The 26,011-nt window shown below is 33.8% G+C and overlaps 3 protein-coding genes across 3 annotated transcripts; 2 read left to right on the top strand and 1 right to left on the bottom strand.

Moving 5' to 3' along the window:
- The first annotated feature begins 1,762 nt into the window (after positions 1 to 1,762).
- LOC125817142 (probable envelope ADP,ATP carrier protein, chloroplastic) lies at positions 1,763 to 8,396 on the top strand. The gene is made up of 10 exons (XM_049496705.1): positions 1,763 to 2,181; positions 3,721 to 3,777; positions 4,717 to 4,779; positions 4,879 to 4,935; positions 5,021 to 5,104; positions 5,444 to 5,512; positions 5,582 to 5,694; positions 5,791 to 5,960; positions 7,364 to 7,442; positions 7,958 to 8,396. The coding sequence occupies exons 1-10, from the start codon at positions 1,834 to 1,836 to the stop codon at positions 8,058 to 8,060; spliced, it is 1,143 nt and encodes a 380-aa protein (XP_049352662.1). The 5' UTR covers positions 1,763 to 1,833; the 3' UTR covers positions 8,061 to 8,396.
- A 319-nt stretch (positions 8,397 to 8,715) lies between these two features.
- Positions 8,716 to 9,579, bottom strand: LOC125817067 (tobamovirus multiplication protein 1-like). The gene has a single exon (XM_049496649.1). The coding sequence runs from the start codon at positions 9,577 to 9,579 to the stop codon at positions 8,716 to 8,718; it is 864 nt and encodes a 287-aa protein (XP_049352606.1).
- A 10,575-nt stretch (positions 9,580 to 20,154) lies between these two features.
- Positions 20,155 to 25,766, top strand: LOC125817155 (protein root UVB sensitive 5). The gene is made up of 15 exons (XM_049496716.1): positions 20,155 to 20,395; positions 20,532 to 20,591; positions 21,200 to 21,351; positions 21,528 to 21,632; positions 22,330 to 22,396; positions 22,580 to 22,626; positions 22,709 to 22,787; positions 22,869 to 22,941; positions 23,115 to 23,204; positions 24,108 to 24,167; positions 24,307 to 24,420; positions 24,825 to 24,885; positions 24,961 to 25,079; positions 25,258 to 25,356; positions 25,439 to 25,766. The coding sequence occupies exons 1-15, from the start codon at positions 20,232 to 20,234 to the stop codon at positions 25,661 to 25,663; spliced, it is 1,515 nt and encodes a 504-aa protein (XP_049352673.1). The 5' UTR covers positions 20,155 to 20,231; the 3' UTR covers positions 25,664 to 25,766.
- The last annotated feature ends 245 nt before the right edge of the window (positions 25,767 to 26,011 follow it).

Genomic DNA, 26,011 nt, shown 5'->3' on the forward strand with positions numbered 1-26,011 from the left:
CCTCCTTTTTATCTAGAAATAGGATTTTGTGTTCTAGTTAAATATGAGCATTGTAGGGACCACAAAATTAATTACTAAGACTTCCTATTATGGAAATAATTTCAAATAATTATTCTGAATTATTCTTATTGTGATAAATTACAAATCATTCCCCTAGAAATTCGTAATTGCACTCCTCCAATTATACTTTGAAATTTCCCATTTTAAGATTACAAATACTAATCAATAAACGAAATTACTGACGAATTTAATTTAATGATTAATATCCTTTAGAGCGCTACTTAATCTATTTCATGTGTTGGACTCCGAAATCCACTTATAATGTTTGGCACAATGAAAACTTATAAACTTCTCAAAAAGGCATATCATCAATCTCTATATCGAGACATGGATCCATCAACTAACTTATTATTTCACCAATATATATTATTATCATCTAATTTATCAGTCAGAATCTTACAGTTCAATAAATCAAAACAATAATTAATATATGTAGATCATAATATTTATATCAAACTTAAGAATATAAGTACATTTAACAGTTAAGAGAATATGCTTTCTCGACTCGGTCCCGTTCAATACATACAAAATGCACTATCACAAGAAGTTGGAACTATACCGTTCCCATAATCAAGATAAATCATATATAATCTTGTGCTACAATCGTATCGATGACATGTCTAATTTCCATCTTAAATTGTGAACAAAAAACTTTATACTTATAAGAACCGATAATTTAATCATTTGTGTATAAGCTAAAACTCTATACACTAAATCATATACTATATAAGTAAATAGACACCATTAATGAAAATATGATCTATAAAAACTGAATAAATAATTATTCTATGATAAATACTATAACTAAACATATTGTTAATAGTATATATGATAACACCCTTCTCGATTCAGAAGAAATTCTCTGTTATAGTCACTCACAAATTGAAAGAAAGAAAATGTCATATCAAATTTCTTATGTGTAAAATTCAAAATATCTTATAAAATAACATAAGATTAAAAAAAAATTGCAAAAAATTATAAAATCAAATCTTTTCTCACTCATTGATCCCAAAAATAGTTATAGATAAGTGAAGAGACGGACACGTTTAAAATATATATTTTTTAAAATGATTTGATTTTGAAAGATGAGGTTGAATCTAGTGGGCGCTCACTATGTAACAAGAATGAACAACTTAATTGCACATTTGATGAATAATATTCTCACGTTACCTAACATCATATATATATATATATATATATATATATATAAAAGATTAGTTGGAAGATTCTTATTTAGGATCGACTTGATTTTCTTTGAATTTTTAATTCTTGGACTTGTCAATCATTTGGTAGCTACCAATTTTAAAAAGTTAAAAACACACTTTACATTTGCCTGTTGAAGATAGCACAAATAACTTGTGTATTTTATTGTTTTTGATTATTTTTCTCAAAGAATTAAGAGGCGGTTTGGTAGCTAGTAGTATTTTTATTTGTGATATTATATTTTCTGAAAGTCAATTTGATTGATTTAAAAAAAAATTAAATTAGATTATATTTATTCGATATTTTAAATAAAAAATTTAGATATTCAAAAATTATACGAAAAATACTATCAATTGCAATTTTTCGCATATCAATATAATGAAAAAATAAATCATAAAATATTATCAAAGTTCTTATAGTTTAACTCTGAGAAAAAGAAACGAGCACAATTAAAAGTGGACGAATGAAGTATATATATATAAACAAAATAAACCCAAAGTTTCCTTTCTAAAACCCCTCTTATCTTCTTCACAACAGAGGAAGAAAAAGCTTCATTCCTCTGTATCCACCATGAGGAAGAACCGACCCGCTTTGGTATCCATGGACATTCCGGCTCTTGAATTGTCCAACACCAGTATTCAATCTTACCCATCACAACAATGGAAGAACAAATTTGTCGGTTCTGCCAGTTTTTCTAAAGAAATTGGGTGTAATTTTGGTTGTATTTCGTTATCGGAGAATTTGGATGAAAAAGCCTTTAAAGGGTTTAATCCTACAACAACTCAGCTCTTAAAGCACCCTTTGGCTATGGTTGCTTTGGTTCCTAGAGAAGCTGCATTGTTTGCTGCAGGTGCTATTGCTGGTGCCGCTGCAAAATCTGTTACTGCACCTCTTGACCGTATCAAGCTCCTCATGCAGGTTCTTTTTTGAAACCCCTTTATGTAATTGCACATTTGTTTCAATTTGTTTGTCGTGTTTTGACTTTACGGACTTTAAGAAGTATCAAAATGCCCTTTTAATCTTGAATCTTGTGGTGTTAAACATATTGAGTGTAAAATTGAAATTAAAGAGTTTGTCAAAATAAGAAAGAATTTCAGACAAATAAATTGAAATGGAGGGAGTAATTGTTTTGGGTGTTTTTATGTATCATATTGCTGCTGTTTCTTTGGATGATTGAATTTGCTCAGTTGAACTTTAGGCTTAATTTCTTGATAATTTAGGCTTTTGTTTGTTCAGCTGAAGAAAATATTTTCTATACAGACAATCATTTTGTACAATTTTTTCAAGTAAATAAAATGGGTCCCAATAAAGTGAAGAGAATGTTCCCCCTTCCCCCAGGGTGTCAATTTCAAGAATAATGATAGTACAGCATGGGCTGTGTGGCAAGAACGAGTTCGAATCTTGGCAAGTGAACCAAGAAAAAAATACACAGGATGACATAGCAGTAGATATAGAGGATTCTTATGGATTTTATGATACTTTATAAGTAGTTGACTGTAACAAAATGTTCAAATTGAACTACAGTAACTAAGATGGAATGCAAAATGACGTTGGAGCATATTTGGTTAGTGGACTGGATTTTATATGAGATATGGCCAGATTAGTCATCCACTGATAAGAATAATGACTTAGTTGCGGCTAAGTGCGATGGTACTTCAATTCACATGAATTCTGTTTGGTATTACTGGCATTTGCAAGTGTTTGCGTTATTTTTTCATAGTTCTAAAGGATGGCTAGTTTACTAAATTACTCATTTCAAGGGTTTATAACCTTTAAACTTCTATGATTTAGCCAAAAAGGCCACATCCTTGGTGGGAGTACTTTAAATCGACTTCTACTCTTGCCATCTTATGCTATATTCCTGAATGTGTAGCTTAAAATCCCAAAGTAGCTTGTTTATCCAGTCTTTCATGTCTCTGGAAGAGGTAGAGAGTGGGCTTACATTCAGCTGCAATATGGTTATGCTATTGACCTGTTAACATGTTTAAAGGAACAATGTGCATATTACTGCTGATTTTGATGTACTATGAGAAGGAGGAGAAAGAATGACTTGCCTGATAAATATCGGTGCAAGAATGATTTTTGGGGTTATACTCCTCTTCGTCTCACCACTCTTCTGGTGTGAGCTCTGTTTGAGAATAACAAAAGTTTCTGTGTTGGAACGTGACATATTGCAAGCATCCTTTCTCACTATGCAGTTGTGTAGCCGATATGGAAATCTTAAGCTCATACTTATATTCATATACATTGCCTCAATTTTGTACTTTGTGCTTGCTATTATCTTCAGCTGATGACACCTTTTCTTGTTAAAATCCTTCATACGCCCATCGATTCAGGTTACTCATATGGTGACTCTATGGCATTCTGAGTTTGAAATGCATTTTGTATTTAACCACAATCACTTTTATGTTTTCTATCTTGCACTTATTTCTTCCTTATTTTCGTGTTGGTTGCAAGACACATGGACTAAGAGCTGGGCAAGAAGCTGCAAAGAAAGGAATCGGATTCATTGAGGTATTGTATTGATGTGTTGCTTGTTGTTACTTTCTGAGATATACAACATAGACCGACTTGAGGGTAGAAATACAGTCAACTTGTCAGTCAGCATTGATGACTGACTTCTACCGCCGACTAAAAAATGTAGAATTTGACGTATGCCTCAGTTTTCCGTCTTTAGATAGTTTTTTTTGGATGATAGACAGTATGATGAATATATAAATCTAGTAGCATAAAACTTTCTGCCTATTTATTTTATTACTTCTCTTTACTTGGTTATAAGCCTTTGAATCTCTCTGTAATGTTATATGTTGTGAAGCAATTGAGTCCCTCATTGATTAAAAAGTTAAAAAGACTACAAGTACTGGATCTATAATCTAACTGGGCTCTCCCACCTTATAGGCAAGTATTTTGGGTCAGGCTCTCCTGTTTACCCTTTAACAGTTGATACCAGAGCAGGTTGATCAACTCTTGAGGCAGCAACTTGGAATTTTGGCCCAATAGAGTGCCGTGAGTAGTGGCCTGGACTCGTCTGGGGTGCCATGGCCAACTGTGGCAGGGCTCAAGGAGTGGCCTGGACTCAGGATTATCAGTTGTAACAAGCCTACCCCCCCCCCCAAAAAAAAATAATGAGCTAAATGTCATGAAAAATTTGGTCACAAGAGTGGTGGCCCGAATCTAAACAAGTGGCACCAGCTGTGATCAACTTTGTCTTCGGTACTTAAGAGCGTGATTGTTTTGAACCAATTGAGTTCCTAAGGGTCCTAGTAATGGGTTTATCAGCTGAATGGGCTCTCCTGTTGGGTTATCTTAGTTAGTATATAGCCATTATGGTATTTCTTCTTCTATATGTCTTTTGTGCAAACCTCCCATAGGGTGATAATTCCCACTCATAGACGCCATCATTGGGTCATATGATTCTCAAGTTTTTGATATATGCCTGAAATTGGATTGCAGGCATTTGCATTGATTGGGAAGGAGGAAGGTATCAAAGGATATTGGAAAGGAAACCTTCCACAGGTATTTGCACCATTTTTCCCACAGAGTCACATTTCTAGTGGGTTTTCAGTGATTGCTTTTTTTAGACATCAAGTTGATTATTTTCTTTTAATGGTATAGGTGATACGGATCATACCTTATAGTGCGGTGCAGTTATTTGCTTATGAAACGTACAAGGTAATGAAACATCTTTGGAGAAAACTTTAACACTGGTTTGATTGTTTGGCTAGAATGAAGTTGATTTCACACTTTCTATTTACAGAAACTTTTTCAAGGAAAGGATGGGGAGCTTTCTGTCATTGGAAGACTAGCAGCAGGTGCTTGTGCTGGCATGACTTCTACTTTTGTAAGTTTGCATTATATGAAACACCAAATAGTTTTTCTAAGTTGTCCATTTGGCATATAATTTTTGCAATTATGTTTGCACAAGTGAAATAGACCTGGCAGAAACTTGGTGCTTATTGTCATCTCAGTAATGTTACTGATCTGAACGCTGTTGTTTGCTTTATAAGATTTATTCGAAACCTACCATTTGATCTCTCTTTCTTGCTCCCTTCCCCTTGCAGAGATGGGAATGAGGAGCCATCAGTATCTCAATTATTCATATTCCTGCTCTTGTTTGTGTTGTTATTTACTCTCTTTTTCATCTGTCTTCAAGACGGTTAACTTGTTGATTTTATGTCAGGTAACCTACCCACTCGATGTTCTCAGGTTGAGATTAGCAGTAGACCCTGGGTATAAAACGATGAGTGAGGTAAGAATTGGATAACTCAGAATTTTTGACTCCAGGACATATATGAATCATTATGTCAATTATTTTCAGGTTGCTTTAAACATGCTAAAAGAGGAAGGCTTTGCATCCTTTTATAATGGTCTCGGGCCCTCGCTCATTGGAATAGCTCCATATATTGCTGTGAACTTTTGTGTTTTTGACTTGTGAGCCTATGTTCTTTTAAAGATCCTTTTTCTATATCATCTGAAGACAGAGTCCTGGTGTTACCGTAACTTAAATGATACTTCTCTGACTGTCAGGGTGAAAAAAGCTTTGCCTGAAAAGTATCAGAAACGAACTGAAGCCACTCTGGCTACAGGTTTGATTTCAGCAACTATTGCCACTCTATTGTGCTATCCATTGGACACAGTGAGAAGGCAAATGCAAATGAAGGGTACACCTTATATGACAATTTTTGATGCCTTCCCAGGTAACGAATTCTAAACGATCGTCAATATCTGTCTCTTTTTGTAACTAGTTATGGAATTTGTCAAACTGTGTTTGTCTTCCTTTCACTGATTAGTCCACAGAAGGAGTGAGAAATAATCAACTTAATCTGCAAATTTCAAATTATCTTCTGAAGAACTTCATAGTGACCTTCAATTTAAGATGTTTAAAACCACAGGAATTGTACTTTATAAAAAAAAAAAATCCAAAAAACTGAATGTAAATGTAATAAACAAATGCTAATATGTTACGCTCAGTAAACAGATTATCCAAAGGCAGGATTGTTTTTGTTCCATCTTTCTACACTTAGTTCTTTTAACCTAAACCATATTTTTATCTTGCTTTGTTGATTCACATGTTCAGTGATCAAAGTTTTGCATGATCCTGATTCACAAGTCATGCTGTCCAAGTTTTTCCTAGTTTACTATAAGGGGTCCCAGGCTTGCTGCCTAAAGTGTAGTGTCTACCTTTGGGTGCTAGTACAACCTTTGGGTACACCGTTGTAGCCATAGATACATTGTGGTACAAGCTTCGCAATGCCCATACCCCAGCCTTGCTTTAAAGGAAAGCATTAATATGTTCCTTAGCCCCTTTTTTTTGTTTGGATTGCTTTCTCATAGTTCACCCCAAAATATGGTTCGTTCCTAAGACGGCAAGGTCCACCTATTTCAGAATCGAATTAATATAACTTCTGTTTTATATTATTTGGTTTTAACTAACATCTTCACACCTATCACATCATCCAATAATGCGGACAAATATCTACCGAAGTTAGATATAACAGATCAGTTTTTTCTTAAACTCTACTAAACATAGGTCATAATAAATGGGATGAGCGAGAAAAAGGAAATAGCTTTATGTACGAGCAGCTTTAACAAAACAGTTTTCCACTTTCTGATGTATCTGTGCTACAAATCCTAAGGTTCAAGTATCAAGAAGCACAAATTGTCAAAAATTTGATCACATTTTGATTTCAAGATGTCAATTCTTCAAACTTGTTAACTTTAAACTTCACTTCTTTGGGGAAAAAACGAACATTTAAAATTCAGTGACAGTTTGATTGTGTTGTGGTTTTTGAAGTCCATGTTTAACAAGCTCGAGAGGGGATTGTTCCCAGGGTGAGTGCAACATGTGATGTGTGAATAGGCAGCTCGTCACAGGTTCGAACCCTGTGGCAAACAAAAACCTGGTATTTAAGTGGAGAATGGTGGAGGGGCGGACCCATTATCTATCATGTTTGGAACTGTGTGCCACTGACCCTCGGGGATTAATTAGTTATCAAAATAGAAAAAACAACTTGAGAGGGGATCTGAGTTATTCTGAAATGAGAAAAATGTTCAACCTAATACACTTTCTAATTGTTTAAGTCACCCTTTTCTTTTGCAGGTATAGTGGCACGTGATGGTGTAGTTGGATTGTACAGGGGTTTTGTTCCCAATGCACTGAAAACTCTCCCTAATAGCAGGTGCAGTTTTCTCATTCCTATTGCCTTTTTAGGGTCTCTCTTCACTCTCTTTATGTTCTTTCTTCCTTTTTCTGTTCATTTTAAACTTAGGTTATATTTGACAGTTTCTTTTGTAGATCTTGGCATAATAAATTGGTTGATTTGATTGATTTAGTCTGGCTTGCACATTTTAAATCATGATTGGCCAAGTCTTTGGCTATGTTTGCTTAAGAAACTGCTTGAAGAAATACTAAGAGCATCATTGCCATCTGCAACATATTAATATTGTTTATTCATCTGTCTCGAGCTAGGTTCACCGATTTTTAGACCAATTGTAAATCCAGAGACTTCACTTGAACTATCATATCTGTGTTGCAAAATAAAAAACTATGCCCTGATGACTTTCTTTCTTCTCATCGTTCTCCAAGGGAACCATATAAGGGATTACTATTGTTACCATGTACAGTGATCATTGCTAATATTTAACATCCTTACCTAACATATGATTGTCTGTTTGTCTTCATTTTCTGGTACAGCATTAGGCTTACTACTTTTGACACTGTGAAGCGTTTGCTAGCAAGAAGTGAGGAAGAGTTCCAGAAAATCATGGAGGAAAACCGCAGGCAAAAGGCAGAATAATTCCTAACTACTGCACCAAGTAGATCTGATTCGATGGAGACAATTGATCTCGTCATTTTGAAGCATTGGTTCGACGAGCAAGAAACTTAGCTGCCAGTACTATAATATATTACCTAGAGCTCCATTTTGTAAAACCAGGTTTAGTTGCCAGAATAGTTAGGTTGTGGCAATATCTCTGTTATTTTTAGCTCATTTGAATGTATAATTACTTCATTCATTTGTGTATTCTCATGTATGCACTATTTGCAGTCTCCTTTATCCTTCTTTTATTTCCACATTGTAATGGCAAAAATCAATTACTCAAAGTTCAAACATAAGAACAAAATTGATGTGAGATTAGATGGAATTATGGTGTCTAAATGCAAACAATTGCTATTGTTATAAATATTGCAGACTTTAATCTATTGTACTAATCAAGATTGCAGATCTAGACCATCAACAATGACACATATTAGCATTGGGTTTAATAATAAAACAACAGATAGTAGCACAACATGAATTGTTTTCTATATATAGAAAAACAATTCTTTAATCAACAACTTAAGTTCCTCAAAGGTACATCACACAACTTCTCTATTTATATTTCGAAACACATCGTTTAGCTCATAAAACGTTGAGAAAAGAGTTTCCCTTCGCACTATCACCATCACTCTGTCTAAATGATTGGATGGTACTGTCCAGATACTCTTCTTCGAGGCAATTTTTGCAGAATGTAGATGAAAAGAGCTGAAGGAAGAATCTCTACGACCATATAATATATCATTTTCAAAACAGGATGGTCCAAACCACGATCATTATGATGAAAACACGATAACACTGCCACAAAACAGCTAATGGAGAAACACGTGAAACATATACAACTCACATATCCAAGCTCACTAAGCTTCTTTCTCCCCCCTCTCCATTCATCAAAATATCGCCATACCATGATAAATAATCTCCCACCATAGATTAAAACGCCCAAATTTGCAATAAACGGTATAACTGCTACAAATATCTTTCTAATGAACAACAATTTCACTAGTACTACTGCGTCATTGTCATTCATCGCGATACAAATCCATATACAACCCAGAATCAAGTATATTACACAATTTATCGAAATATACCAAATTTTGAGCTTACTCGTAGGAAAACTTCGAATTTTGTAATAAACATCAGCCCAAAACCAAACAAGGTGTGTAAATGTTGTAAAGAAAAACAACCCTTGTAGGTCTAAAATCGCGCGAGTCATAAGCACATTTGAATGTAACATAAAAAAATTGTTATGTAATCCAAAAACGATTGCACCAACACTATTTGCAACAAAAATCATCATATGAAACACTTTTTGTGTTGACCAACCATATAAAGGTATCCTTAAATGGATCCTTATCACTTGAATTAGCGCGATAATCGAAACAAAGGAATACAAAGCACAAAGAGTGAAGAAAATTCCATGTTGCCATTGAATGGACTTGTTGATATCGTACCACCAATTGGTCACCCCAGTTGGGAACAACTCAAGTAGTAAACTCATCATTAATTTCCACCAGTTCGTCACCCAATTGATGATGTCAATTGGGGACGAATCAAGTAGTAACTTCATCATTAATTTTAATTTTCAATGTTATCAATGTGGAAATTGGAATGTAGGGTTTAGTTTATATAAAGGTTAGCGCAACGTAACGGTCGATTCCAACTTGAAAAAGATTTATAAAATCTACTTCTAATTAATGTTAAAAGGATTTATCATGTGTTCTTTTTTTAAAAAGGCAAATAATTTGCGGGCTTTATATAAAATATTTATGGCATAACAATTTAATTTATACAACTTAAATTAAAATATTTACATTATTTCTTTTATATTAGTTTGTTAGGAAAATAATAATATAATTTTAAATTTCAAACGATATAATATAAAAAAAATATTTTATCTTTAATGCCAAGTTTTTGTAATGATAAAAAATTATGACATGTGTAATATTTTACATTTTAAATAATTCACATATAAATGTCATGATGTTTTTAAATCACAAATTTCAAAAATAATATTTTTTTGTGCAATTAGACTATCTCATATAAATTAAAAACAAAATATGTAATAATCATATGAGAAAAAAGTAATATACTAGCATTAAAAGACTACTAATAACAATATTTGAGTATTTCTACTTATTTGACTCCTCGCCAAATAACACAACTTGTTTCCAATTCTTTTTTGGATTAAAAATTTATGTAAAACAAACATTTTTTTTTGCAAGTGTATCACTAAGCATGCATGAAGTACAATAGCGGTTCGGACTCTCCCGCTCCCCGCCCGTTTACATTTCAATAGAATTGTGCATTGGTCAGTTTAGTTTGATTCTACATATTATCAATTTTTTTATTTTCAAATACACTAAATCCATAAGATATTTTTTTTTATCAATGATACATTGTCCACTATGCAAGACAAGAAGGGCAGAATCTTTTCTACCTCATTGCAAAAAAGAGACTGAGATGACGAAGTGGATGCGCCAATTGATTTCCTCCAACTTCTTGCTTAGTTTTTGATTTTTTTTATTTTTTGGTCTTTAACGGTTCAGTTTTTTATTTAATCAATAAGAAAATGCTTATAAAATAAATATAGGACTTCTCCAACAATTTATTAGTGCGAAGGGACATAATGTAACGTTACATAATACTCATAGAATAGAAACATTAGTAACTAACATGAAAAGAACTATACAAATGCAATATAAATAAAAAAAACAAAGACAATAATATGAATTAAAGGCATAATTCACTTAGACACCTTAACTAGGAGTTTTACCTATCGAACACCTTTACCAACCAACATCTGAACCTATCATCTTGAAGAATCTTCTTCATGCAAGTTAGGATTTTTAATGTTTTTAACTTGTTTTTATGTAATCGTTTTTTAAAATGAATTTAAATAGCTTAGGTTTTTTAAAATCTAGGGTTTGTGGTTTGCTAATATTTCGTCTATTTCATACAACTCCCCAGTAAATATGCATTTAAGATTTGATTTTTAGCTGTTGTATAGGTTATATGAGTATATTCTATTACTTAAATTGCTTTGTTTGATATGATAAAATTTTGAAATAATAAGTTTTTTTCCTTATAAAGGGGAATGAAAGTATTCTAAAATGGCATATAACCACTTGTTACTCACATGTATTTCTATCTTTACAGAAATAGCCCAGTATATCCTTTTTGACTAACCAGGTGAGAGTTCAGGTAGCTAACCAACTAAGCTACTAAGATTTTTTGAATTTATAGTCTTAAATATATGGTTTAATATTAAAATTTATCTTGACGCGATAAAAGCGATAAATTTGACAAACACATCTAAAATAAAAATCGATCATCAAAATCAAAATTGTGCTAGAGTAATACCCCCCCCCCCCCCCCCCCCACCCCGTCCTTGATAAGGGCTTGAAATGAGGATATCAAGAATAGTTTGAAAGATAATTATGATCATGCGAAGGTAGTCGTTTTTCACTCATGTTTTGTTTGGGTTCAATTATGGATTATTGATGAAAATCATGAAGGTCGACCTATTGATTGTATTCTATTCCCCGAAGTAAATGATGCGAACTTCAATCATAACCATAAACAACCCTAGTGAGAATGTTATGTGCAGATGTTTAACATATAATCAAAAGGGGATAGTTGAAAAGGTGAAGTAATATGAGGGTCTTATGTGATAGAAGGAAGCATATATAAGATCGACAACATTATATTGGAGTAAATGGTGGATCATAATTAAAGTCCGACACACACATACAAAATGAGTGTTGTGAATACTAAGATAGATGTGTGCTCATACAATACAAGATGACACTATAAATGACTTGAAAAGGTCCAAGTAGAAACAACATATAGTATCGAAGAACTAGAAACAAGACTAATACTAGGATTACTATAATGGACATTAAGTCAATGCACTCCGAACTACTAGTATGGACACACTCCTATATTTATTACCCTTCTATCCTAATTCGTGTCCTCCTCACCTTCCTACCTTAGGTCATGTCCTCGGTCAGTGAGCTATAACTGTGTCATGTTTTGTCTAATTACCTCTCTCCAATACTTCTTCGATCTACCTCTACATCTCCTGAATCCATCCATAACTAACCTTTCACATCTCCACATTGGGCCATCGTGCATCTCCTTACACATGCCTAAACCATCTTAACCTCGCTTTCCGTGTCCTGTCTTCCACCAAAGTCATCCCACCTTATCTTGGATATTCTATGACTACAATGGTTCATATTTTATATATATATATATATATATATAATATAAGTGCTATTACTCATTCAGATACAACTTTTTACATTATGAAATTTGCCAAACAATCCATGATCTTGATGTACGTAGTTCTCAGTAGAAATATGGCATGTTCTTAACTTTACATCCTTTTGTATACACATGTTAAAATTTAATGTAATACATTTCAAAATTAGAAATATGTGATCTCAATCATTGGATAAAAAGGAAAAAAAATGACTCCATAGATTTGCTAAATGGCATATGCATTCATAAATGCGACCCCCTTTGTATAGTTGGAATTTACACATCACAGCAGCAAAGGTAAGAGTTAGTGTTTCAATTAATTATCAAACAAATTCATCCGTTAAAAGTTTTGAAATTATAAAATACATGAATGTGAGTTGTAACATTTATTTTTATTTTAATTCTACGTTATAGATGTTTTGTAAGACGCTTTTAAAATTCTACGTTATAGGTTTTTGGAAGTTAAGTTTTTCTTTTCAATTCATGAACCTATAATAAATACTATTTAATTAAAAGTATTTTCTTGTAAAACTTTTGTCCTATAAATTGAGTTTCTTTTGGTTGAAAAGACAAGCACTCAAAAAAACTACTTTCACTCGAAAACACATTTGTGAGACATTAATTAAAAGGTGAAATCACCAATTCAAGATAGAAGAGCAATATTCTTGAATGCTACTAGCTTGTTGTGTGGCGTAGTTGAATTCCGAAGATATAGTTGTTATTTATTCTTCCGTTTGCTCGTGGGAGATACTCCAACTATCTTCAAGAAACGTATTAACGTGCCTCTAAGCCAAGCAAATTTTGTTTTGGATTCCTTGTATTTTTATCATTCTTGTTCAGTTGTTCTAGCAATTTGAAGATAAATGTCTCTATGTCATCCACATCAATAACGGACACTGTTCCATCTTTGCCTAATCCTAATTTTGAAACATTTGATGGAAGACTTTCCTAGATGGCGTGGAAAGAAGAAATTCTTTTTAAGACGATTAAAGTTGGCATATGTTCTTGAGAAACCTTGTCCTGAGGCTCCTAGTTCTGAGGTAGCAACGGACGAGGCTACTTTAATTAAAGAACAAATTGACAAATGGCAAGATGATGATTACTTATGCAAGAATTATATTCTTGGAGGAATGTCCAATAAATATTATGATCAATATTATAATAAGTGCAAATTTGCTAAGGAGATTTGGGATACTCTTAAAGCTATCCATTTAGCAGAAGAGGCGAGTTAAAAGAAATTTCTTATTTCAAATTATATGGAGTTCAAAATGGTTTATGACAAGTCAATCACTGAACAAGTACAAAAATTTCAACTTCTAGCTAGTAAAATGGCTATATCTGAAATTGCTCTTGATGAAAACTTTCATGTTGGTGCTATTGTCTCAAAACTTTCTCCATCTTGGAAGGAGTACAAAAGCAAACTCTTACACAAGAAGGAAGATTTGACTCTTGAACAATTATTGCAGCACTTGTAAATTGAACAAGATACACGATATTGTGACAATAACATCCTGAAGGAACCCATCATGAAAACTCATGTTGCTGAAGAAAAATCGATCAAGAAGGAACTTGCCAATAATAAATTTTTGAAGGCAAAGAAGAGTAAAAAATTTCAAGCGTATTAATTCCAATTCTAAGTCGAATGAATGTTATCATTGTCATAAAATTGGTCACTATGCACGTGATTGTAAAACTCTTAAGGTTGAAAAGAAGAAAGAAGGCAAATAACAATACAAAAAATGAACTGGTGTCAATGGTCACAGAAGCATTTGTAGCGGGAGATCAAGTGGAATGGTGGATAGACAATGGTGCAACTCGTCATATATCAGGTAATCGAAATTCTTTCACGACCTATGAATTAGTGGGGAATGATAGAGTTTTGCATATGGGAAACTCATCCTCTGCTAAGGTTGTGGGAAAAGAAACCGTTGAACTGAAATTCACTTTTGAAAAGTTGGTCACATTGATAGATGTATTGCATGTTCCTGATATTCGAAAGAACTTGGTGTCGGGTATGCTTCTTTCGAAGCATGATTTTAAAATAATTTTTGAGGCAGATAAATTTATTTTGTCTAAAAAAGGCATGTTTGTTGGAAAAAGTTATGCTACAAATGGAATGTTTAAACTCAATATTGAAAATGAAAATATTTTTGCTTATGTTGTGGAGTCTTTAGATTTATGGTATGAACGTCTTGGTCATGTGAATTTTAGATCCATTCAACTTATGGTGAAAATGAATTAATTAAAGACTGTGGAAAGGATCATGTTGCTAAGTGTATTACTTGTAGTAAATGTAAAATAATAAAGAAACCTTTTAAGTCTGTTGAAAGGATATCCACACTTTTGGAGTTAATCCACACTGATATTTGTGAGATGGATTGTTTATCACGTCATAGAAAGAGATAGTTTATCACTTTCATAGACGATTACTCAAGGTATACATATGTCCATTAAAAATAAAAGATGAGGCATTTGAGACTTTCAAAACATATAAAGCAGAAGTTGAAAATAAATTGAGTTTGAAGATTAAATCAATTATATCTGACAGAGGTGGAGAGTATCTAAAATCAGATTTTATTGATTTTTGTGAAAAAAAAGGCATTAAGAAACAATTGACTATGTCTTATACACCAACAAAATGGTATAGCAGAAAGAAAAAATATAACTTTCATCGAAATAGTTAACTCTATGCTTTATGGATTTGGTATCACTAAATTTTTTTGGACTGAAGCATTATTTTCTACATGTCATAATTTGAATCGGATTCCTTCCAAGAAACATGATTCATCTCTGTAAGAACTTTGGAAAAATCGAAAGTCAAATATAAATTATTTTAAAGTATGAGGCTGTTTGGCTCATGTTAGCTTATCAAATCAACATTTGACTAAGATTGGCTATAGAGGAGTAGATTGTGTATTTAATGGTTATTCACAAACCAGTAAGACTTATGATTTTTGAATCTTGAGACCCCAAGCCCTCACACAATTATTGAATCGTTGCATTCTAACTTTTTTGAGTATATATTTCCTAAGAAGAAAGAATCTTTGGAACAAGATACAAGTTGTTCTATATCTCCTCTTAAAAGAAAAATAGTTGAGCCTTTGGAAGAAAGTCAACCAAGACGTAGTGCAAGATCAATCAAATCAAGAGACTTCGGACCTAATTTTCAATCCTATTTAGTTGAATAGGATCCAGAAAGTTATGCTGAAGCAATGTCTTCACATGATGCTCCTTTCTGGTTTGAAGCTATTGATGATGAAATGCACTCTATTATGTCAAATAATACATGAATTTTATCAGACCTTCCTCCTACCTCCCTCTTGGATGTAAGTCTATTGATTGTAGATGGATCTTTAGAAAGAAATTAAAATTTGATGGTACCTTAGATAAGTACAAAGCTCGCTTGGTAGCAAAAGATTTTACTCAATTGAAAGATATTGATTATTTTGATACCTTTGCGCCTGTAGCTCGAATGACTTATATTCGACTTTTGATTGCTTTAGCCGCAATTCATAGTCTAGTAATACATCAAATGGATTTGAAGACTGCATTTCTGAATGAAGATCTAGATGAAGAAGTTTACATGAAACAACCAGAGGGATTTGTTGTTCCTGATCAAGAACACAAAATTTGTAAGCTTCTTAAATCACTTTATGAATTAAAACAAACTCCAAAACAATGGAATGAGAAACTTAGACGAATAATGATTTCTAATGGCTATTCAATCAATGGTGGTGATAATTACATATTTAGTAAATTTCAAAACAAATCTAGTGTTATAATATGTCTTTATGTAGATGATATGTTGATCTTTGGAACTGATATTGAAAGAGTCAAAAAAACAAAAAAAATTCTAGCTTTTCAATTTGAAATGAAAGATCTTAGAGAAGCTGATGTAATTTTGGGTATTAAAATTATGAGATCAGCGAATGGTTTGACTCTTACTCAATCAAGTTATATTGAGAAAGTTCTAAAGAGGTTTGGTCACTTTGACGACAAACCTGCTCCTACACCATTTGATCCTAGCATCAAATTAATGCGAAACTCTAGTTATGTTCTTGATCAGCTGACATATTCTCAGATTGTTGGGAGTCTTATGTATGCCATGCATTGTATCATGCCGGATATTGGTTACGCAGTAGAAACTTTGAGCAAGTTTACTAGTAATCCTGGAGTTGAACATTGGAATACCTTTATTCGTGTTTTAAGATACCTGAAGGGTACGATTAATGTTGGCCTACATTATTCTACATTTCCAGTTGTTCTTGAAGGCTATAGAGATACTACTTGGAATTCTAATCCGATGACTCTAAATTTATTGCTGCTTGAATTTTCACTTTGGCTGGAGCAACGATCTATTGGAAATTAAAGAAGCAAACATGTATTACTCACTCAACCATGAAGTCAGAATTTATAGTCATGTCTTCTGTTGGAGAAGAAGCTGATTGGCCGCGATCTATGCTGATAGACATTACTTGTGGAATAATCCAGTACCACCTTTAACTATTTATTGTGATAATCAAGTTGCTATATTTCGGACTTCAAGTGATTGTTACAATGGCAAGTCGAGACAAGTTCGTCTCAAACACAATCATGTGAGGAGATTATTGGAGGAAGGCATAATATCACTTAAATATGTGAAGTCCAGGTTTAATTCAGTAGATCCTTTGTCTAAAGGGTTAGGCAAAGAGTTAGTGGTGAAAACTTGTAATGGAATGGAAATAAAGCCTGTTGTAAATTAATTGTACTTTATGGTATCCCTACCTAATGATGTAATCTTGGATTCAAAGGGAAAAACAAGTAAAGTTACAATTGTGAAGCACATCAATACAATTTTCATTTTCAAATAAAATGAAATAAGTAGATGTGTATGATTGAGATTCTTTTCTCTTAATAAATTTATTAGACCGATCTCAATTGGAGTTAGTAAGAAAACTCTTGATGATTTTTTTTGATATTCCTACTAAAGAGAAGGATGAGATTATATTCACTTAATAAGTCTATAAACCGATTTCGATTGGAGTGTGTAGGAATACTCTTGATAGATTTACCGATACTTTGCTGTAAAGGAGGATGATATTAATTTCTCTTAATGAAATTCATAGACTATTTGGTCAAAGTATGCAAAGTTACTCTTGATGAATTCACCACATGACTAAGTGCGAAGTGGAGGCCGCTTCAATAAGATTTTAACAGGAAAATCTTAAAGCACTTGGCTAAAAGGATTCAGGACACATGGTCGTAAGGTGTCAAAGGATTTCGATTTTCACCTGAACATAGTGATATGCGTGGAGTATTTTTCTATTTCATTCAATGAACCACTTAGTTCAAGATTCGTTCACTAACTAGTCAATGATTTAGAAAGCCTTCACTAGCTAATGGTTCAAGTCCAAAAGACACCATTATTGATGCATGTTGCTAGATTAATATCTCAAAATATTTTTTAGATTTTTCAAAGATAAAATTTCTTGAAACAAGTGGGGGATTGTAAGAGTTAGTGTTTCAATTAATTTTGAAACAAATTCATCCGTTAAAAGGTTTGAGATTACAAAATACATGAATGTGAGTTGTAACATTCATTTTTGTTTTAATTCTACGTTATGGATATTTTGTAAGACACTTTCAAAATTCTACGTTATAGGTTTTTGGAAGTTAAGTTTTTCTTTTCAATTCATGAACTATAATAAATACTATTTAATTAAAAGTCTTTTCTTGCTAAACCTTTGTCCTATAAATTGAGTTTCTTTTGGTTGAAAAGACAAGCACTCAAAAAAACTTACTTTCCTTTGAAAACACATTTGTGAGACATTAATCAAAAGGTGAAATCACCAATTCAAGATAGAAGAGCAACATTCTTGAATGCTACTAGCTTATTGTGTGTCTTAGTTGAATCCCAGAGATAGAGTTGTTATTTATTCTTCCGTTTGCTCGTGGGAGATACTCCAACTATCTTCAAGAAATGTATTAACGTACCTCTAAGCCAAATAAGTTTTGTTTTGGACTCCTTGTATTTTTATCATTCTTGTTCAGTTGTTCTAACAAAAGAAGCAAACAAGAATTGGAACAAAAGAGAATAATACATATTTTCATGATTGTTTCTATATAAAAAAAATGCATAATACATAAATGTGCCATTTAACGTAACCTCATTTTATATCAATGACCTTTAACTTTGGGTGTGCACAAATAGACAGTTAAACTTGTATAAAAATTGAACAACTAGACACACAAGTCCTATGTAACATAATACATGCAGGACACCACGTATGATACAAATGATTATGTAGGATGCCATACAAGAGTTATGACACGTGTGCCTATTTATTCAACTTCATACAAATTTAATTGTCTCATTGTACACTTTCTAAGTTGGAGACATAAATATGATCTAAGACCAAATTAAATGACATATTTATGTATTTGCCTAATAAAATATCATCCTTAATTAGAAGTGTGGTTTAAGTCATACACGACCCCTTAAAGTTGTCCGCATTTTTCATTTAGACACCTCAATTTAGCCTTGTACCTATCAAACACTTAAATCTTAATAAATTTATACCTATTTGACACAAAATCACAATAAGTTGAAAAATAAATATGCGTGTGTTTCAAACGCCTGTACATAACAAACATACCAATAAAATGATGACATGTGACATTGAATCAACTTTTTAAAAAACTCTATTTTAATAATCCAAAATGAATGAATATTAAGAAAATAAAATTTTATTATTTTGAATTACCCTCCCCACCCGTCTTCTTCTTCAGAACCTATTTCCATAGAACCTATTTCCATGGCCCTTCCATTGACGCCGACGCCAACACCGGCTGCCTAGAAAACCATTACCCGGCCTCCTTCCCCCCCCCCCCCCCCCCCTTGAATCAACCCACATCTTTCTTTCCACCATCGAATCTTACTCCTTTCATTAGCGTCGGTAGTACACCATTACTGTCCACCTAAGCTAAATACTCATTCTCTTTCATTTTAATAGCATCAAAACCTTCTATTCATTGTCTTTATCTTTTTCCAATTAGTAATCATTAATCACAATTACAACAGATAATAATAAACTTTTACCCGAAAAATTCAATTCATATTAGCTTCACCGGAATATTGAAGATGTAGATCTACATAAAAAAAGAAAAAAGAAGAAGAGAAGAATTGGAGAGGATGAGAGAAAGAGAGAGGTGGTGGGGGTGGGGAGGGGTGGTGTGTGTTGTGTAAAAAAAATTATGAATGAGAATGGCACAGGGAATTAGGCTGGGGAAGAAGACTACTTTTTAAAAAAAATATTTTTTTCCTTTCCGTTAATTTTGGTATATAAGTTACAAAAAAAATAATCAATTTCAATAGTTTTACGCGCGCTAAAGAGAGTGTAGCACACATTTTTTGACATGTCAGTATTTTGTGTTTAATAGAAATGACTTTTGAACAAATAAAGTGTTCAATAGGCCAAAAAATAGGTTAAGGTATTCAAATGAAATATGCGAACAACTTTAAGGGGCTAGATATGACTTAAGCCTAGAAATAAATAAACTTTTATCACTCTATTTCTTCATATCCCAACACTTCTTTAATCAACAACTAAACAATTAAAGTACCTCGCAGAATTTATGTATTTATATACAGATAAAATAGTAGTAATTACGTTAGTTTTAATGGGTTAGGGAATAAAAAAATCAAATTAAACCGATAATCCAAAACATTTTAGCATTTTTTTCGATTTTATTTATTGATGGGTTTGAATTTTGCACGCCTTAGCTGAATTGCAGTGACAACGAAATCTTTGATACTTACTCTGAGGGTTCAATGGAGAAAAAATGTCCAACTTAGATTAGATAGAGAAAAAAACATTCTTTTGCCATTTTCCCTAAAAAACTCAAAGAATGGCAATGGCGTTTTCTCTGCAATTCAACAACCCCATCTCAACTTTTTCATGTTCTAACCTTTATAATGGGACTAGAACTCAACCCTTTAAATTCTTGTGTACTTCTTCTCCACAATCTGATTCTTCCAATAGCAAAGAAGAAGCTATTCAAGACTCATCTGGGTATATGGAAATTCTATTCTTTTTATTTTCTTTCACACTAAGATTGGTAATGAAGCTCCAAGCTCGAATGGGTTTGGGGGTTTGTTGATAATGGTGCATATTTGTAGACTAATCATCTATATCTTCTTAATTGAAGGGAAAATGATAAAGGGTATGTGATTCTGGTGGAGAAGTACAGGAATGGAACTTTGAAAAGGTATATCTTTTAACTCCTTTTCGACATTTTGCTTCATTAGTTAAGATTACTGATTGAATGCTACCTATAAAAAAAATGTGCTGATTGAATGATGGTCGAATGTGGAGATTACTTGGGACTATTTTAAAGTGAAATAGGATCCCGTGGAGTATTGGTGTGTAGTTGGGAATTGGTTGATAGGATATGGGGGACATTTGACTATTTTCTCGAGATTATTTCCTGATGTTTTACTAGTCTTGATTTCACCGATAATGGGTGTAGTTGTGGGTGCTTAATAATTCCTTGCTACGTTTGTTGTTTGAGTATGTGATCAAGAATGAATAGTCAGAGGTGGATCCACGATGTAAACATGATGAGTTCGACCTTAAGGTTTTTAGCACTGAACTCACTGCACCATTAGAAATTAGGATTATTGTTTCGAAAACTATTATTTATTAAAACTTTAGTAGTTTCACATACATGCCTACACTATGTGTCAAAAATAAAAAATTTCAGTTGAACCGGTAGTTGGAACACTATGTGAATAGCACTGTACCTTTGCAAAGTGTCATGAATAGTTATTGGTCTCTTGACTGTTTGAACATGTTAGTATTGATTTTTATGGATAGGTATGTTATAGATAATGACTCTGAAATGAAAATGTTTCTTGAGGAGCATGTACCCACGACTAGTAGATCCCAAGATCTTGATATCTCTGGCATGGAGTTATCTTGGCTCCCTAAGGTTATCAAGGATTTTGTGTTACCATCAGGTTTCCCAGGTAACAAACATCATATTGTTTGTTTCCATTTTCTTCTTCTCTTTGTTATTTCCCTTTCACCATATTTCTAGTTTTTTGTTTTCCTACATGCTGAGCGCCCGTTTGACCATTTATATTTTTTGTTATTAAGGGGACATAGGTGTTCTTTAGATGTCTTATATGAACTATCGTTGCAGATACAGTTTCAGATGATTACTTGGACTACATGTTGCTTCAGTTCCCAACCAATGTAACTGGATGGATCTGTCACACGCTGGTGACTTCAAGTCTCTTAAAGGCATGTCAATCTTATTCAGTCCATTAGTTCCACTTGGGTATGTTAAAGTGCTTGTAAAACCTGCAACTGCTTGCCAGGATCGTGACCTTCTAAATGAAAATCATTGACAAACTAATGAAACAAAGTCTAATATAATTTTACTTAATTAGCTTACAAATCGTTCTCTGCTCAGTGCCTCTCAATTTTATCTGCCTCTGGTCTCTCCTCTCACTTTTTTGCCTTTTGACACTTATCTTTGAGTTCTCCTCTCCTCCAGAAGGTTCATTGTTATTCAACTGTCAATTTATTTTTTTTAGTGATGCTGTCCCATGTATATATGTGAATCATGTTACAGTATTACACTTAATCCTAGTTATCTTGGGCTTAGGAGAACCCTGAGGGGTAGCTCAGCTGGTAAAGGCCTGGGACAAAGTCCTTCAGGTCGCCGGTTCGAGCCCCAGCAGGGCCACTGGAGGCATTACAAACCGGCCGCGTCTCCAGGGCCCCGTGGAACTAACCGTGGTGGACCCGCCTTGAAACAGCGGGACCCGGTGGGTACAGCTAGTCGGGTTCGCAAAGCGACGCCCGGAAACCACGGTAAAAAAAAATAATCTTGGGCTTAGGAGTTGCTAACATATTTTATGATAGTTGGATTCATGCTGACGTGCTTTCAGTTTGATTCTGACATATCCTGTACTGATTAATATCTAACATCCAGGCAGTTGGAGTGGGATCTTTCTCCGGAACTTCCGCAGCTGCTTCAGCTGCTGCTTCTGCTGCTGCCATCAGGTGCTGTTTATTTTCATCAGCTTTTTATCTGCATGCAATGTGGCCTTGACTTTAAGGAATTCAATATTTGCCTCATATGTTATTATAATTCACGCTGATTGCTTCTAGAAAACTTGGATAGCGTTGTGCTTTGAAGTTTTGAAAGTGCACTATAGTTTAGTGGTTATCCTATTGATTTTGCAGATGGGTTTCAAAGGATGGAATTGGTGCCCTTGGACGCTTTTTCATTGGTCTGGTAGTTTAAAATAAGTATAAGAACATAGTTAAGGACCTATCTGATTAAAATTGTTAGTAAAGACTGATGTCTTCCAGGTGGGCGGTTTGGCAATCTTTTTGATGATGATCCTAAACAATGGCGCATGTATGCAGATTTCATTGGCAGTGCAGGAAGGTATCACGAACTTTCGTCTTTCTTGGATACATCAAAGTTTATTGGTTCTAGTGAACTGATGATGTTGATTTCTTTTTGCAGTATATTTGATCTATGTACCCCTCTCTATCCATCTTATTTCCTACCCTTAGCATCACTTGGAAATCTTGCCAAGGTATTTAGCCAACAAAAAATATAGTTAGTCTTCATGCATCCCTAGGAAATGATACGATGAGCAGTACACTTTGTGTAGAAGTTCTCTATGAATCTGATATATATCTTTCTTTTCTCGAGTTGTGTACTAAGTCAATTTTTGATGTTTCTCAAGTGTTGGTATTTTTTAAGTAGGCTGTAGCAAGGGGGCTAAAGGACCCTTCATTCCGGGTTATACAAAACCACTTTGCTATCGCTGGAAATTTGGGAGACGTAGCAGCAAAGGTATTACTTGAATATTTCTGCCATAGATCAGATCTAGTGAACTGGATTTGCCGAATTTAATCTTCATATTATGTTTGAGTTCGATAGCATAGTTGTTTGTATGCTGGTATGCCTTTCCTTTCTTTATCCATAGTGGCTGAGCTTTTGTGGTGAATCAAGAAATTTTATCAATAAATATAGTTATAGTAACGGTAGATTTCAGCTCCATAAATGTGTTAAATTTGTAAGTTCCATATATTTTATCCCTCAGTGCTTTCTTCCGCAGGACGGCCAATGTGTAGTTTCTTTGAATTCTCTAATTTACAAGTTTGTGTATGTATTTTAGTATTTCATAAGATTATTAATGGTTCAAACTTGGATTAAGGAGGGTCATGGCAGTTTGTTGACCAGCGTAAAAATAATCTAACTATTGAGTTCCGGTTAGAGATGTATGTCCCAAAATGTTTAAATATGAACTTCAGAGAAACCGTTCTTGATAAATTTTCTAGTATTGGGATGAAATAGCCCTAATTATTGATATTAATATAATTGTTTGAGTGAAAGGTCAAAAACACACCTAAAGTATCCCGGTTTTCTGAGTTTCACGGGAACTATCAGGTGTGCGAGGTAAGACTTACCTGAATAAATCACCAAATGTTTATCAAACACATCTCAAGTATCAGTTGTTTACTTTTCCTACCTGAACGATGGTGATGTTTCAGGTAGGAAAAGGAAACTGTGTTTTTGATAAATAGTTGGTAATAGTTCAGGTAGGAAAAGTAAACACCTAATAGTTCGGCAGGAAACTCAAAAAACTGGGATTTTTTAGGTGTGTTTTTGGTCCTTCACTCTCGTAATGCTTTTGTTTGATAATTTATGGATTTCTCCTTGTAACATTTCTGAATAACTTAATATTGATGACAGGAGGAAGTCTGGGAAGTAGCAGCTGAGCTGCTAGGTCTTTCTCTTGGCATACTAGCTTTGGTACGACATATGTTTGTTTTATATGGTTTGAAGCTAGGTCCGTCCCATCATATGATAACTTTCCTCAGCCAATATAATAGTCATCTTTTCCATAATTGCAGATTTAGATCTTACCTTTTCTTCTGAAAATGTAATGCAGGATACTCCTAATATCTCAAAGTCTTATCCTACATTGGCACTAACATGGTTAAGTGTGCGGATCCTACATCTTTGGTTTCGCTATCAGTCTCTTTCAGTTCTGCAGTTCAACACGGTGAGACTTAATTCTTAGTTATCAGTATACTGAATAGCCATTTTGACTTGCCACAAAATATGTAGGGAACATTCGATATTTGACACTACTATCAAGTAATGTTTTATTTCCTCAACACTTTGTCTTCTCATCTTCATCTATTTTTGTGGACCCTGAGCGTAAGTTAATGGCAAGATGCCATTCACCTATTTAATAGACCACAATCCCCAAATGTTTGATATATTGGCCTATCAGATTTCTGATTTTGTTTAGACAATTCGACTTCCAAAAGCTTTCTTTCTCCATATATAGGGCACAACTATGCTAGTACAACAAATGATAATGAAGCAGGGAATTGGAATTAAGCAACAATCTTCTGAATTTTCCTTGGCTTGTTGACTTCTGATTACTCTGTTTTTGTGCAGATAAATCTCAAACGGGCTCGCATATTAGTGAACTCTCATGTTTTACACTGTACAGTTCCAGGTAAACTCAGTCTTGTTTTCTGTGCAATCTTTAACTCTATGCGGTAAGTCAGGCCTGTTACTCCATGTGGACCAGGAATCAATGAATGCAATAGGATGGAGAGCATCTTATTGTGGGAAAGATTCTTAAGGCCACAAATTATTTTTGAGATATCTTTGGAGGAGATGATCAATGGGGGCAAATACAGATCCATGGTATAGCCTTCTTTGTCCCATATATAATAGCAGAATAATGTCAGTTTCATGAAGTCAAGTGAACTGTTCATAGAATCAGAAAACGGATTCAGAGAACTTTTGGATTTGTACGACTATTTAAAGAAATCATAATTGTGACAGTATTCTTGAAAGGTGATGTTTGATTAATTCTTTGCAGCAAATCAAGCAACTCCTTCATATGTACAAGGAGGAAAAATATTTTCTTGTAGTAAATCAACAAATGCCAATAGATTTTCAGGTTTTTGTATCTTTCAAGGTATGCACTAATTATACTCTGCTTAAGACACAGATCTCTCACTTCACTTGCAATGCTTACGTCTCTTCTCACTTCCCCGCAGGAAGGTGCCACAAGCATATCCGTGTTTCGAAGTGTATGGCAAACCTATTGGCTATATCAAAACTGGGGCTGGTCAGATAATATCTTTGATCGACTTGAACAGAGCTTGGTCGAATTGAGAGATAGATTTCCTGATCTATTACAACAACTAACTGATGCTGGATGGGATACAAATAATTTAAGTTTAAAGGTCCCAAAAGAAATGTTGATCAGCGAGCTGAGTTAATTTCACATATGGCCACTGAGTTTTATCCACTACAACAGTAAACCTACTGTTACAGTGAGTAAAGTTAAGTAACCATACGTGAAATTAACTCTTCCTGCAGCGTAACACCTGTCTGCAGTTGATCATACTCCAAAGTCCTTGCACTAACTTTTTTTGCCTGTTTGATGGGTCGTCGTCTCAAGTTTACATTCACTGTGTCCCTTTTGCTATTGGATGACAAATTTTCGATGGCCTCGTCTTCTTGGAAGGGATCGATGCACAATCGGAGTCAATTTTATTGTTATAGTAATAAATATTCTTGGTAAATTTTTCTGCAGTTGGAGGAAAATGCTGCTGGCAAATGAGATA

The sequence above is a fragment of the Solanum verrucosum genome, unplaced genomic scaffold (genome assembly GCF_900185275.1).
Source record: "Solanum verrucosum unplaced genomic scaffold, falcon-dt-bn FXZP01000094.1, whole genome shotgun sequence".
In the NCBI taxonomy this organism is placed as follows: domain Eukaryota; kingdom Viridiplantae; phylum Streptophyta; class Magnoliopsida; order Solanales; family Solanaceae; genus Solanum; species Solanum verrucosum.